The following is a 16669-nucleotide window of genomic DNA, read 5'->3' as shown; positions in this document are numbered from 1 at the left end:
GGGGAAAGAATATATGGTATTGGATAATGGTAAGGAAAAACATGAACCTTGACCCTTACCTCACATCACACATAAAAAATTAGCTCAAAATGGAACATAGACCTAAATTTAAGAGCTAAAACCATAAAACTTGTAGAAGAAAACACAGGAGAACATTTTTGTGATCTTGAATGAATGAATGAGTCACTAAAAGCACGAAACAAAAAAGAAAAAATGATAAACTGGAGCTCATCAAGATTACAAACTTTTGTTATTTAAAAGATGCTATCAAGATATATGAAAAGTCAAGCTACAATCTGGGAAAATATATTTACAAATTAAATGCCTAACAAAGGACTTATTTGTGGAATATATAAAGAGTTCTTTATAACTCAGTTAGAAAACTAATAATATGAACAGATTGTCCAAAGAAGTTATACAGATGTCCAACAAATACATAAAAAGATGCTCAACATCATTAATCATTAGGAAAATGCAAATTAAAACCACAGTAAGATGCTACTATATACCTCAATAGTGGCTAACATTAAAAAGACTTCCTGCCCAGCTGAGTGGCTAGGTTGGTGGAGCATTGTCCTGTGAACCAAGGGGTTGCCAGTTCTATTCCCGATCAGGGCATGTGCCTGGGTTGTGGATTTGATCCCCGGTCAGGGTACATGCAGAGGGCAGCCGATAGGTGTTTCTCTCTCACATTGTTTCTCTCTTCCTCTTTCTAAGCATGTCCTCTGGTGAGGATTACAATTTTAAAAAGACAAAAGACTTCCTACACCAAATTTTGGCAAGGTTGTAGAAAACTGGAATGCTCACACTCGTGGCAGGACTATATAATGATATAAAACTTTGGAAAATTGGCAGTTTTTTTAAAATCTAAAGGTGCATCTTTCATATGATCAGGCATTCTACTCATAGATATTTTTCCAAGAGAAAATAAAGGATATGGTCACACAAAGGCTTGTAGAGGAATATTTATAGTAGCTCAATTTGTAGTAGCCAAACACTGGAATCAAATCCATTGTTCATCTGTTGGTGAATGAATCAGACAGAATGCTACTCAGCGGTCATAAGAAAAGAATTATTAATACACATAGCAACATGGGTAAAGAGCAAAATAATTTTGCTGAGTGAGAAGCCATACTGTGTGATTCCATTTATATAAAAATCTAGGAAATGCAAACTAATCTATAGTGACAGGAAGCTGATCAGTGGTTGGGTGGGGAAGAGGGAGGAAAGAGAAGGGGTTACAAAGGAACATAAGGAATCTTTGGATGTGATGGATATGTTCATTATCCTATTGTGGTGATGGCCTCATAGGTGTACACACATGTCAAATTTTACCTAATTGTAGACTTTAAATATGTTCAGTGTATTGTGTTTGAGTTATACCTTACTAAAGTTGTAAAAAATTGAACAAAGATTTAAATAAACGTAACCAAAGAAAATATATGACTGGCTAATAAACACATGAAAATATGTTCAACCTCATTAGTCACTAGGAAAGTGCAAGATAAATCATAGTGAGATACCTTTAGAGTGACAAAAAATAAAAAGATGAACACCAAATATTGGTGAAGTTGTAGAGTAACTGGAACTCTCATACATTTTTGGGTGGAAATACAAAATGGTACAGCCACTTTGGATAACAGTTCACCATTTCTTATAAAGTTAAACATAACACTTATGTGTAACTAGCAATACATACTTCTAAATATCTACCCAAAATAAATCAAAACATGTTTACAGAAACATTTGTATTGAAATATTAATAACACCTTTGTTTATAAGAACTGAAAACAACTTAAATCTATCAATAGGGAATGGATAAGTACATTTTGATATCTCTATAATGGTATATTAGTAATAAAAAGGAATGAACTACTGATATGCACAATCATTGCTGAATCTTTAAAACATGTTGCATGAAAACAGCCAAAAACAAAAATAGTATTTATAAGTTTTTTTTAAATATGAAATATAAGAAAGCCAAACTAGTAAAAGGTGACAGAAAACAAATCGGTGGCTGCCTGAGCCTAAGGATTGAGGCAGGAATTTGCTGCAGAGGGGCAAAAACCAACTTTTGGGGCTGATAGAAATGTTCTCTCTTGATTACAGTTACATGGATGTATACACTTTTCAAAACTCATTGACCTATACACTTTCAATGTGTGCTGTTAATTTTATGTAAATTATACTTCAATTAAGTTGATTTTTTAAAAAAATCCATACCACCACCTTTGTTTAGGCACTTATCATTTCTCATTTGGATGAACACAGTACTCCCCTAAGCGGTATTCCTGCAGTTGTCTTCTTCAGACCCATATACTAGGCAGCAACCCGAATGATCCATTTAAAACAAAGCTGAACTTGTCACTTCCCTGCATACAACCCTTTAATTGCTCACCCTTATTTGGCTCATTAAAGTAGCATATTCTGTCTTCTTTAGTCTGGCCCTTGACTATCTTTTTGGCTCATTTTCCATTACTTCCTGCCTTTCTTTTTGCTTATGATTCTCAGTTCCCAATACACACCATGTTAACCTCATTTTTTGTGCCTGTACTCATCTCTGATGTTAGCTTTTTGTCTAGTTTTATCCTTTAAAACTCAGCTCAGGACTGTCCCCCTACAGATAGCATTTATTTATTTATTTATTTTATTGATTTCAGAGAGGAAGGGAGTGGGAGAAAGAGAAACATCATTGGTGAGAAAGAATCATTGATCAGCTGCCTCCTGCATGTCCCACACTGGGGATCGAGCCCTCAATCTGGGCATGTGTCCTGACTGGATAATTGAATTGTGACCTCCTGGTTCTTAGGTCATTGCTCAACCACTGAGCACCACCGGCTGAGCCAGAGAGCCTTTATTTTAAACATCCTTCTTTACATGTTCCCTTTCAGAGTTAAATACTCTCAGATTATGTTTCTTTGGCTTATCATAACTTTTATAAATATATTTATAATTTTGGCTTACTATCTTTTAAGTTCTCTCTCCTCCACTAGATTGTGCACTTTTGACTACAGTGATTATGTTATATTTATATTTTGGATCCAGAAGGTCTGTTTCATATAGGTGCTTAATAAGTATTTTTAGAAAGATTGAGTATAAATGTTAAGTGAGAAAAGAAGATAAAAGTACTATACATAGTATAATTATTACTATTTTGTTTTAAGCAAAACTCTTTCCATAGAAAAAAAGACTAGGAAAATTTATATCATTATTTTAACACTTTAGTTCGGGTGGTGAGATTAGTTTCTTTAATATTTTTGACAGTTTTGCATTAAAAACATTTAATGTGCAATTATTTTATGAGACGTAACCTAAAAAACAGGCTGTATAACATTGCCTACTCAACTGAATTTTTGCATTTCTTTAGGTCCACAAGACAGTTACAATTTCCAATCCCCTAACCACAGATCTGGCTGGGGAGATTCCTGTTTGGTCAAAGACTGTATCAGTCCAACTTGAGACGTCAGAGGATCTGGGTACTACGTCTAGCACTCAGCAAGTGAAAAACTCTGGGATAACCCAGATTGCTACCCCTCTGCCAGTGACTCCCTCCTACAGTTATGCCACCCCTACCCCACACACCTCTTTCCAGAGCACCTCTGCACCATTTCCAGGTGAGGCCCTTTGCTTCTGTCCATGGAGATAGGATGGGAAAGTAGAACATTTGATCAAATTTTCCCTTTTAGTGGAAAGAAAGGAGGGAAGCATGCTTTTTAATTATGTAGGTTAAAGAAAAATCCTGTAAGTATTCCTGTAATCATAGGATTGGGGGCTCTGGGTCCTTTTCTCAACAGGCCCCAACCTATGGGAGTTTATGAAGCTCATTTTCTCAGAACCAGATTGCACTGTGCTTGGGACTTAAAGGCATAAAATTCAATTAAGAATGTTCAAGGAATCAAGCAAGCAAAGGCCACTGGGAAGAAACAGTTGGATCTGTGCACCTATTTGCCTTCTGTACAGCTGAGTGTAGGCCAGATATTTATCTCTCTGATTTTGACAGCATCTTTATTTTTTTAAAGCAACCCATAGGAAGATTTATACTTAGAATATTGCCTGAACAAGTCTGTGCTTCATTAGTGCTGCTCTAAGGTATTAGCAGGAAATGGTTAATCAAGGAAACCAAGTTGATCTTCAACTCCCAAAAAAGTCAAAAGGGTGAAGCAAAGCCAGTAAAAATAATTCTTTGCCAATTTTTAATTTCTAATGGTCTTTTTAAATTGTAAACAATGTAAAATTATGGGTATAAATCCTGTGGCACTAAAGTAACTTTTTACTCAGACAAAATGCCTGTAAATTTTGGTGTAATTGTGAAAGGTTTGGGCTGTATTTCATTTTTGTCCATTATACTTTCTCTAAGCATAGTGATTTATTTCTTTCTTTTCTTTTTTTGAGAGTCACTTCAGAGAATTCTTATTCCACCTCCTGGGGTGTCTAAATGGTGAAGCTTCCATAATGGATGGTTTTATTTCTCCCCAATGCATGCAGTGTTCCCAAGCAGACAGATAAATTTCAGATTTCATATTTGTCTAGGAAGCTTTCTCACGTCCAGTCTTGAAATGTAGGTGGACTAGCCAGTTATTTGATTTAAGCTCTCTAGTTCTGAGGTCCCATACCAAATGAACAATTATTGTCCGAGAAATAAGATTAATATAATCAGTGTTTCTCAACAGCCTGTAAATATTTTTGGCTGTTACAACTATGGAGAAGGGGGTGCTGCTAACATCTGGTGGGTAGAGGCCAGAGATCCTGTTAAACATCTTAGAATACACAGGACACAATTTTCCCCACAACAAAGAATTACCTGGTCCAAAGTGTCAAAGTTGAGAAATCCTAACATGTATGAAATAGCTGGTGAATAGTATAAAAGACAATATATAGCTATTAACTGATGTGGTATTCCAAAAATGCTAAAGTAGTTCAAGAAGTAGATCAGTTTGAACTGAAATGGTCTGGGAAGATTTCTTGGAGAGAAGAGTGGCTTTGAGCTAAAAGCAAAGTACTGTATTTAGAATAAAGAAAACTCACACCCCCGTTGAATTCCCAAAGAGTATACTTCAATACCCTGACTGTGTGGCTCAGTTGTGTGACTGTTGTCCCGTGCATGGAAAGGTCACTAGTTTGATTCCTGTTCGGGGCACATACCCAGGTTGTGGGTTCAATCCCAGTTGGGGTGCAACCAATCCATGTTTCTCTCTGACATTGATGTTTCTCTCCCTCTCCTTCACCCTTTCTCTCTCTCTAAAATAAATACATACATACATTTTTTTAAAAAAAAGAATAGACTTCAATGGGAACACGAGACGGAAAATGAATATAACTAGAGACAGAATTGGGTAGAAAGCATGAGATGGTATGATTAGAGGATAATGATTCTCTAGTATCAGGTTATGAATTTGGCCTTAAACATGGTGGGGTGGGCATCTTGAGTAACATGGTGGGGGAGTATTTTAGAAAAACTAATGGTGGTGGGTATTTTAGGAAAACAGAATGGATTAGAGTGGGGAGAGCTAACAGAAGGAAGAATAGTGAAGATTCTTGGAATAATCTAAGCCTATGGTTATAACAGTTGGAATGGAAATAAATTAAGGCTGGCTTTGTGATTGACACATGCTTTTCTTCTAGAAACTTCATATATATTTTTTAATTGACTTGAGAGAGAGAAATATTGATTTGTTGTCCCACTTATTCACTCATTGATTGATTCTTGCATGTGCCCTGACCGGGGATTGAACCCACAAGCTTGGAGTATCAGGATGATGCTCCAACCAACTGAGCTACCTGGCCAGGGCCTTCATATGTGTATTTTATTTAGAAAATTATTTATCAGCATGAAGATGATCCTTGAAACAGGTAAGCTGTTTATTGAGCTCTATACAAACAGAGCTTAAAGGTAAACCACAGTTAAAATACAGTGTAGAAAACTTAGAGAAAAGAAGAAAAGTAGAATAATATGGTGTCATGATAGCAAAGTTTTAATATATAGAGGCAGTCAGCAGTATTAGATGCCACAGAAGTGAAGGATGAGGGTGGAGAAACAGCTGTTTGATCTGCCAAGAAGCAGTTTGTTAATGGCCTCAGAAGATCCTGTTCAGTGAAAAGTGGAGGCAGAATCAAATTTCAGGCGATTAGAGTGGATAAATAATGAGGATATGAAGGCAGTAGCTGAATATTGTTTATCAAAGAAATTTGGCCACAAAAGGAAGGATAGAAATGAGATAGTTTGGGTCTAATTTTTTTTAAATATATATTTTTATTGATTTCAGAGAGGAAAGGAGAGGGAGAGGGAGATAAGAGAGAATCATTGATTGGCTGCCTCCTGCACTCCTCCCACTGGGGATCAAGCCGGTAACCCGGGCATGTGCCCTGACCGGGAATCGAACCGTGACCTCCTGGTTCATAGGTCGATGCTCAACCACTGAGCCACACTGGCTGGGCGAGTCTAATTTCTTTTCTTTTTTAAAAAAATATATTTTATTGATTTTTTTACAGAGAGGAAAGGAGAGGGATAGAGAGATAGAAACATTGATGAGAGAGAAACATCAATCAGCTGCCTCTTGCACACCCCCCATTGGGGATGTGCCCGCAACCAAGGTACATGCCCTTGACCGGAATTGAACCTGGGACCCTTCAGTCCGTAGGCGGATGCTCTATCCACTGAGCCAAACCGGTTAGGGCGAGTCTAATTTCTTATCTCTTGTATATTTTCTTTGTTTACAGTTATAAAGAAGCTGGTCATATCTGCTGGAGAGAATGTCCAGGTGACCCTGCCTAAGAATGCAGTCCAGTTAAATGCATATGTTCTCCAAGAACCACTTAAAGGTAGTAAAACATCCCCTTAAATTTGGATAATGTTTTAATTTATAATGAAATGTTTTAATTTATAATTTAATTTATAATGTTTTAATTTATAATCTACGTATCTTAACTCATTTACTCACTGCATCAGTCCTGTGAGAATAGGATATAGCATGCACGTGCACAAATATACAATATATGTGATATGCGAGGCGATATAACATAATGTTTGAGATCATAGGCTTTAATAATGTCAAGCCTGGATTCAAATCCCAACTCAGCCGGTCATTAGCTGAATGATTTTAAGCAAGTTATTTAGTTTCTCTAAGTTTCTATTTCTCAGTAAAATCAGATGATTTCTACATCATTAGGTTACTTTAAGGGCAAAATTAAATGGTATACAAGACATCCACTTCAGTGCCTAGCATATAGCTGATGCTCATTAAAGGTTGTATTATACCAAAAGAAGAAACTGAAGCTTAGGTTGATCTCTTTATTTTGGCCAAACAACTAGAAAATAGCAGGTACAAAACTTACAGAGAAGTTATTCAAGACTACTGCTACTGTAATTTGTTACTTGGAAAAAAAAAGACAGGTCCAATACAATATACAAAACTCAAATTTATAAATATATAAATTAAGGGATGATTAATTCATTGTTTAAGAAAACTTTTATAATATGAACATCCCTTTCACCTTTGAAATATACATTAATATACCAAGGTTTGACTTATAAACACATAAATATTCTCTTAAGACTGTCTATGACATGAAGTGAACATACTGTGATGGAAAATGATTGCATTGGGTCTATATTACTGTCATTTATAAGGTTAGTTAAGTAGAATGCCATACTCGATTCAGGAAGGGGTACTTCCATTTTAGGTATACACATTTCCAGTACAGTATTTCTACTTTCTGGGCCTCATATCAAATAGTACATTTATGCAAAAGGTACTTTCCAGAACCTAAATGCCCTCCCACTCTGTTCTATATTTCTGTCCTCAAATTGAGTTTTCCTTGTCAATTCATTCCACCTTCCTCTAGGGAAGTATTTTTTTTCCCAATCCTCACCCAAGGATATACTTACTGACTTTAGAGAGAAGGGAAAGGAGGGAGGGAGGAGGAGAAAGAGAAACATCAATGTGAGTGTGAACATCTATCGGTTGCCTTCCATACATGCCCCAACTGGGGTTCAAACCCACAACTTTTCAGTGTACAGGATCATGCTCCAACCAAATGAGCCACACCAGCCAGGGTAAAGAAGCTTTTTTCTTTCCTCCTCTGGTGCTAAGATGAATGGGTTTGATGGTCTTTGAAGGTGGTGGTAAGGAAAGAACTGCCTTGAGCTGCCATTGCTTTTACTCTTTGGTGAAAGATAGGCTGGGCTGTACCGTGTTTTCTTTTCTAACCTCTCTTTGCATGTACATTTCTGTGGGTTAATATTGCCTTGTATTTCAGTATTCTAAAGCACATCAGTTCAGAAACAGATCCTTTTCAACTCTCCATTCCCCAGGTTCTTCAGACTTTAATCAAATACATAAAGTGGATGTTTCAAACTTTCAAAGGGTGGGGACAGTGAGGGTAGGACCAGCTACGCCTGCTCTTCATCCTCTTCTGTGGCAGCCCCTGACGCAACTCTAAGGATCCCTCCAGGGTTTGGAGGCACATTTTTGAAAACCACTGCCCTAAATTATTAAAACCAGCAATCTGTCTAACAGACCTATACTTAGTCATTTCTATCCTTGGATAAATTTTTGGCTGTAAGGCATAATTCATCCCCTGAGTTTTTCTGTCCTAGGATTATTGTCCTTTTTGGAAATTTGTGTTGTTAGCCTCATATATTATAAAACTAGAGGCCTGGTATACAAATTCGTGCATGGGTGGGGCCCCTTAGCCTGGCCTGTGGGATCGGGCCAAAACCAGCTCTCCAACATCCCCTGAGGGGTCCCGGATTGCAAGAGGGTGCAGGCCAGGCCAAGGGACCCCACCAGTGCATGATCAGGGCTGGGGAGGAGGAACAAAATTCAGGCAGTAGCTGAATATTATTTATATTCCTTAGAGGAGGTTGGCCTGCCAGGAAGGGCTTGTGGGAGGGATCCAGAGCATGTCGGGCCCGTCTTGCTCAGTTCTGATCAGACCGACCCCAAGCAGCAAGCTAACCTACCGGTCAGAGCGTATGCCCCCTGGTGATCAATGCACATCATAGCGAGCAGTTGAGTGGCCTTAGCATATCATTAGCATATTATGCTTTGATTGATTGAATGGCTGACCGGATGACTGGGCACTTAGCATATTAGTCTTTTATTATATAGGATTGTTAGTTCCCAAACTAGTGTGGGTCTATTTTCTGTGTGGAAAAATATGTTTAACTACAGTTGGAAGAAATGTCATCTCTTACACCAATTCTACTTCTACTGCTTCTTCCCTGCTCCTTATCTAGCCCAGCTTCTCCATGCACATTTGTGTGAGCCAAAAGAAAACTAGTGTTTTGGAGAAGAAGGTGGAGTAATAGATCTTGTATCTCAGGCTTATAAAAGAATATCTGGTCTTAAGATGAAGGCTATCTTAGAATTAGGTTCTATGTGTTAACTTTAACTTTTGAACTTGTGAAATAAGAAAAAGATGAGCATTCTCTGCTAAGCATTTGAGATTTCTTATGTTTCCTTTTATTTTTTACTTTGGGTGTAACTTAAACTAAACTTTCCTACCAAATCCCACTCTTTCCTAGCCAGACGTGCATTTTGTTCCCCCAAGTTTAAGACTACTTTAACTGGGCCGAAACTGGTTTGGCTCAGTGGATAGAGCGTCGGCCTGCGGACTGAAGGGTCCTGGGTTCGATTCCGGTCAGGGGCATGTACCTTGGTTGCGGGCACATCCCCGGTGGGAAGTGTGCAGGAGGCAGCTGATCGATGTTTCTCTCTCATCGATGTTTCTAGCTCTCTATCTCTCTCCCTTCCTCTCTGTGAAATATCAATAAAATATATTTAAAAAAAAAAAAAGACTACTTTAACTGGGAATGGATTCCATTTAGAAAATGGCATTCTGTCTTTGCCTCACCCAGTCATATAGTCTGAGCTACAAATGAGGACCATTTAATGCTTCATTTGATCTTAATTAACTTCAGTGGGGCCTGTTTAAGTGGGCCATCCTCTGCCATCTTCTGCAGTGTTATTTCGCTCAGCTGGAATGAAGCAGCTCTTTTAACTCACCAGGGTGTGATGACCTCAGTGAGTGGAGCATTGTTCGCATTCTATAAAAAGCTATTTTTGAACCATGTTATTTAGAAGTTATTGCTTTTCTTTGTTGCAAAAGAAATTTTACAAGAAAATGGCCTTTGTTTCCAATGAGTTCATCTATAGTGGCTGGTAGGGCATGCATTTTCTTTGGCATGCCACACCAGGAGAAACCTGGTATTTTGAGGGAGGGTTGGTCCTGAGTAGGGTGGGTATGAGGCAGGATTGAACATTGCTGGGAGAAAGTGGAAGAAACCCTGACTATAGCTGAGTTAGCAGAACATACCCTTTCTTTCAACAGAATGTTTGGTTTCCCTATAGGTTTTGGAGTGAAATCTTAAAAACTAAGGCCTTGTCAAGATTTAGAAGAGATTTGTTATTGGCAGGCTGTGTGGCTGCCCTCTTTGTGTGTAGGTGTGTGTTTTGATGATTTTTGTAACTGTCCTTCCATAGGAGAAACCTACACCTACGACTGGCAGCTGATTACTCATCCTAAAGACTACAGTGGAGAAATGGAAGGGAAACATTCCCAGATCCTCAAACTATCCAAGGTGAATTCGTATCCTGTCATTTGCAGGACCGGGTTAGAGGTGTTGACCATTTAAAACAGTTTATAACATAGAATTTTCTGTCAACACTTAAGTCGGAAATAATGTTTCAGAAGCGAATCCTTCAAAAATCTTGACTGGCTGACATCCAGTATTTGTTAGTATGTGATTCTCAAATTTTCATTTATGATGAAAAGACTGTATAAGCATGGTGGTGATAGCTTTTGAGTGCAAATATATGCTTAGCTGCTTTTAAGGGTAACATCAGAATTTTAGAATTTGGGAAATAAGGTAGACTATTTGTGGCCACATGACTGTAAATTGGTGCAGTCTTTTTTTTTTTTTTTGACTCACTGTAGTTATTAAGAGCCATAAAAATTTACATATTCTTTAGTCAAGCAATTAACTTCCTTCTTTCCTACCTTCCTTCTTTCCTTCCTTCCTTCCTTCCTTCCTTTCTTCCTTCCTCATTCACCCCCTTTTCTTTCTTCCTTCCTCCCTTCCTTAACAACTATTTATTGTACACTAGTTATGTGGCAGGTATTGTTACCAGTGAGTTAATTTACCAGAGATACTGACTGAAAACAAATAATTATAACGTGGGATTCACTAGGTCAGTGCAGAGGATGTTGAAACCTTGGAGAGTCAGAGTAGATTTTTTAGAGTTTGTCTAGTTGGGTCATGAAAAGTTACTAACTTAACTGGATAAAGGGTAGAGTGATAATACTATAAACAGGGGAGGTAATATGTCCACTGGGCCAAATATTAGACAGGAAATGTGGGAAAAAGAATTATATGTGGTTCAGCAACCCTGTAGTATGAAAAGAGCAGTGGCACAAGTAAGTTGGGGAGTTACAGAGGGCAGATTGCACAGAGCCTTTGTAAGGACTTTGAACTTTATCCAGAGGGAACATGGAGCCTTTGAAAGGTTTCAGGCAAGAGAAAGACATGTTCATATTTTCAGTTTAGAAAGATCACTCTGACCACAGATTGGAGGAGATAAGACTCAAACCAGGGAGACCAATGAGGAATCTGTTGACAAATGTAGGTGTGAGATGATGATAGCTGAGTAAAAAAACACTAAATAAATAAAAATTTAAAACCAACTATTGAGCTTATACCATATGCTAGAAACAGTACTTTTATGCAATTATTTTATTTAATCTTTATAACACCCCCAAGATCTAGATATTAATATATGTTTTATAAATGTTAAAATGAAAAATTGGAAAAATAAAGTGGTTTATTTTAAATAAAGTGGAGTAGGTTTAGAGGAAGTTTGTAGATGATTAATTCATTTTTGGATAGAGTGAGTTTGAGATACCTGTGAAACGTTTGAGTGCAGGTGTTCAATAAAGGGTAATGGATTGGAGATCTGGGCTAGAGAGATAAATTTACACACCAACTTCAAATAGATGGCAATTGAAGCCATGGTAATAGATGAGATCATCCAGAGAGTGTATAATGAAGAAATAAATGGTCTGTGATTGGATTGTTGGGGAACACTGTCATTAAGGGAAAGAGGAAATTGAAGAAAATGAGGAGTGGGCAGGGAAGTGAAAGCCAAGGAAGGGAGAGCATTACAAAAAGAAGGAAGTGGTTAAAAACGCTATATGCAGTCAGTTAGCATTTACCCAAAGAAGGTAATTCAAAAGAAAGAAAACCTATTTGCCCAAAGGATGTCACAGTAATAGGTTATAATAGTAAAAATTTGGAAACAATTCAAATAGCCAGCAATGTGGAATGCTTATGTGAATTATCACACATTTATTCATATACTTTTCTGCAGCCATTAAAGTGACTATTAAAAAGACTATTATAATGGGAAAAGTGTTGATGCTAAATGAATGGAAGAAAGAATAATAAAAAATTTGACTCACACTTTGATTTTTAGCTATACTCTGAATACCATTGACATACAAGCTCCTTGAAGGCAGGGATCTTATCTTATTTATCTCCAAATCCCAGGACTTGTACAATAACTGGTACATAATTGGTTCTCAATAAATGTTTGTTGAATTGGATGAACTGTTTAAAACTATTGTTTTGTGTGGTTAAGGATTGGGAGGAAATAAGAGATATAGGATTAATTGATGTGTTAGGACAGTGGGATTTTGGATGATTATTTTTTCTTTTATATTAAGTTTATACAGTTAGCGAAAGTCAGTAGGGAAAAATAGTCAGATATTTGGGAGCTATTTGGTATTTTTACAAAATGTTTTTCTTTGCAGAGATGATTGTTTTAATTTCATAATGCTGAGAAGTAGGATGGTAGGGCCCTTAATGTTTTTCTTAAAAGAAAATGGGAGTACAGAGATATTGAAATCCCTTCTGTTGTTCCAGAGTCAGCTAGTAATAAGATTCACATTAAAAGCTATGGTTTTTTAGTTTATAATTCATTGTTTCATCTCTTTGGTTAGTTTGCTTTCTCCATTTTGAAAACAGTGCAAGAAGAGAGTGCAAGAATCACCAGGGGAAAGTTCACAGATGTGTGATTTTAAGTATAATTGCTCCTCTTTATGGTTGACTATAAGATTTTCTGTCCTTTTTGCAGCTCACTCAAGGCCTGTATGAATTCAAAGTGATTGTAGATGGTCAGAATTCCCATGGGGAAGGCTGTGTGAACGTGACGGTAAAGCCAGGTATGTTTCTCAGCCCTGGCTGTGCCTCCATTGCTCCCTCTGAGGATTCCAAGGAGGGAGATTTGATTTTAGGGGTTTTTAATTTCCATTCTTTTTTAAAAATACATTTATTGGGCAATTCCTAATTCAATGTAGAAAAAGGTATAGGGTGGCAAAGTATATACTTTGGTTCTAGTTGGAACACTTTGCTGACCTACAGTGCAGTATGGCACTGAGCGATAGCCTGTCTGCCTGAGAACTACTTCTCCAGTGGATCATGCTGAGAGAGGACCATGTGTTGTAATTAAGAGATACAAGAAAGCCAGGAGCCTAGGAAAAGTATGTAGGAGAACCAGCCAAGTGGCTGGCCCTTTCTGATCTCATTCCAGAAATGTGGGTCTTTGTACACAGACTTCCTCACAGAACCCCTGCCGTTCCTCCTTCACATTGAACACCAAATTCCTTTATTCTTTTTAAGTGATCAGTAGATTACAGTATGATAGCAAGGTATCTTGTTTTGTATTTTCAGAGATATTTGGGGGAAATTGGCAAGTGGCCCATATATTGGCACAAATTCTTAATACTATTCTGTCTTTGTTAGTAATAGATTTTCTTTTAATTCCTTTAATTTTGTAGCCAAGGTAATACTTTCTCTTTCTTAAAAATGTGTTTAGCATAAAGACCATTTGATCATTTCTCAATGAAAAGGCCACTGGGCTCGCAGTCATTGAGGTGGACTAGAGTGAGTGGTTTGTGACCTTTCCAACACTCGGCCTAGTCACCTTCCACATAGTCAGCTCCCAGGTGGTTGAGAAATTACTCATCTTTTCGGCACAGTTGTGGCAAGGGATAGTTTGCTTTCCAACGCCTTTATTGCACACATTTTATTTGTTGTCCACCTCTGGTCGCTTGCCTGAAAGCAGTCACTTGCTACTTTAGTACTTTTCACAAACTAGATAGCACATGAGCATTGAAAGAATGCACGGGGTGTGGTCTTAAGAATAGTCAGGTTTGCAAGAGACTTAAACACTCCTAGATGTCTTATGTTAGAATGCCAACCTGGTCTTGTGACTTACACATTTGACGATGCTTCAGACACAGGTTAGGTAATGGAAACATTTATAATCCACCCAGAGGTGGTCTGCTCCTCTTATAAATTACAAAGCCCCTCTTTTAATTTCTTCTGGGTCATTTTCTTACAGAGCCCCGTAAAAATCAGCCTCCTGTTGCCATTGTGTCACCACAGTTCCAGGAGATTTCTCTGCCAACCACTTCTACAGTCATTGATGGCAGCCGTGAGTACTTACTGGGCACAATGTTTTAGAACAGCATTCACTGGGTATTCTGGTCAAAGATTTGGACCAGCATTATGCTTAGGCTTCTTGACCACATTATGGGAAGACCAACCACTTGAAGCAACTGATTAGGAAGTAAAAACCAGACCCCTATTTAAAACCCCCATGTGGCTTGTTTGAAGTAACATTTCTATTCTGAGATGGTAAGAAAGTGAGATTATGCATGCATTTAGCATTATTTTAGTTGGAACTTGCTGGTTTTCAAATTTTTTTAGATGGAGTTGCCATTCTCAGTTATGGAAATAAAGCTCTTTCCTATCATGGCAAGATGAGTAACTGAGAGTCTTAACTGAGGAGCTCTCATCCAGCCATCACTGCCTAACAAGATTGTCAGCCTTCTGCTGGAGAGGCTCACAGAATGTGCTCCACAACCCTGTTTGGCTCACTAACATTGTCCCTTCAGAGGACAGGAGAGGATCTCTGGGTCTTTGCCATTGATCCTGGCTATGTGTGTGCAGAAGGTTTCGGGCCTATCATCTCACCAATATTTGCTTGGCTTCTCTTGAGACCCATTAAGGCCCTGTTACCCTGAATATCTTGGCAGAGTTTTTGGCAGAGGTAGCCACTGCTTTAGCAGAGGAATCTCCAGCAGTGTTAGACATTTCACGTAGCTAGTTCTGACAAGAGGAGGCTAGAAGAATAGCAGGCTAAGAGGTAAAAGATAGGACAGGAAGAGGCACTTGTGAGAGTGGTAGAAAAGGTTCATATAGTACCATTTCATTTTATATTTTTGAATAGGTCAAAGTTAAATAATATGTAAAGGTACAGGGCAAAAAGAAGCTCTATCATTCCTGTCTCCCATCTATCCAGTTTTTCTGCAGACAAGCAATGGTATTATTTTATGTATCTTTCCAAAGTTATCTTATGCATAGATAAAGAGATACATATACAGTCTTTATGATAAAACAGTATGTACAATGCCTGTTTCTATATGTTGGATAATTTTTCTGAATCAATATATGAAATACTTCATTCTTTTTTCCTTTTAACGATTACATAGCCTTCCATTATATGGATGTACAATTTCATTGTTTGAATATATACTTGTTTTCAGTCAATCTCTATTGATGACCATATAGATTATTTTTGGTCTTTCACTATTACAAATAATGTTACTGTGAATAATCTTGTAAGTATGATGATGAACACATATGTAAGGAAATCTGTAGGATAAATTCCTAGAAGAGGAATTGCAGGGACAAAAGTAAATTTTGCCAAATTGCTCTTTACAGTAGTTGTATCAATTTATGCTTCCACCATGACTTAAGAAAGTTCCTCTTTCTCCACACCTTTACCCATTTATGTGTCATGAAGCTTTGGTCTTTACCAATCTGATAGGTGTAAAAATGGTATCTCAAGTGAAATTTAAATTTGCATTTCTTTTAAGTGAAGTTGAGTATCTTTTCATGCATTTAAGAATTTTTTATTTTCCTTTTTTTATGCAGTAACTTTTTAACCAGAGTTGCCTGTGTTGGAGTCCTTGGAAAACTATGCAGTGGAATAGTCATAGAGAGGCAGAATGACCCAATATTCGTAGGGAAGAAATAATCTGGAGAGATAGCCTGTAATTTCATGAAGTTTCCCTAGCCTCAAATCTCTATAGGTAGTTGCCCTCATTTGTGTAAACTGAGTAAGTGCTGAGACCAGGCGCTCTCATGTTGTAACCGATGTTTCTTTATGATCAAGAAAGCACTGATGATGATAAAATCGTCAGGTACCATTGGGAAGAACTAAAGGGACCTCTGAGAGAAGAAAAGATTTCTGAAGATACGGCCATATTAAAACTAAGTAAGCTCGTCCCTGGGAACTACACTTTCAGGTAAATTCAGGATCCTTCAAGTTTACCATTGGCCTTTATTTTCCTTATGGGTTCTGCATTCTTACAGGAGTAACTGACAGATACCAATTTAATTGTAGAGTGGCTGAAAATATAGCCTGTGGTTCCATTGGTTCTTTGAGCCCTACAGTAATTGTGATCACAACACAAATAACTTTTTAGGGCAAAAGCCCTTGCATGATTGATTAGGATCCACCACAGTTAGTCTTTTTCAAAGTCTTACCTGGCAGTTCTCCAGACATTTTTAGGATTTCTGTCATTAAGTGAAAGGACCCAT

The 16669-nt window shown here is 37.7% G+C and overlaps 1 protein-coding gene across 4 annotated transcripts in view; it reads left to right on the top strand.

Annotated features, from left to right (window-relative positions):
• The window catches only part of KIAA0319L (KIAA0319 like), a 131763-nt gene that overhangs the window by 80966 nt on the left and 34128 nt on the right, over window positions 1-16669 (top strand). For all 4 annotated transcript variants that reach the window (XM_080653144.1, XM_080653145.1, XM_080653142.1 and 1 more), the window contains exons 4-9: window positions 3368-3614; window positions 6718-6819; window positions 10485-10582; window positions 13134-13221; window positions 14403-14495; window positions 16242-16374. In XM_080653144.1, the coding sequence (XP_080509270.1) occupies window positions 3368-3614; window positions 6718-6819; window positions 10485-10582; window positions 13134-13221; window positions 14403-14495; window positions 16242-16374 (761 nt within the window). The remainder of the gene's footprint in view (window positions 1-3367; window positions 3615-6717; window positions 6820-10484; window positions 10583-13133; window positions 13222-14402; window positions 14496-16241; window positions 16375-16669) is intronic.

The sequence above is a fragment of the Plecotus auritus genome, assembly GCF_963455305.1.
Source record: "Plecotus auritus genome assembly, chromosome: 2".
Classification (NCBI taxonomy): Eukaryota; Metazoa; Chordata; class Mammalia; order Chiroptera; family Vespertilionidae; genus Plecotus; species Plecotus auritus.
This window is presented reverse-complemented; position numbering and strand designations above follow the sequence as displayed.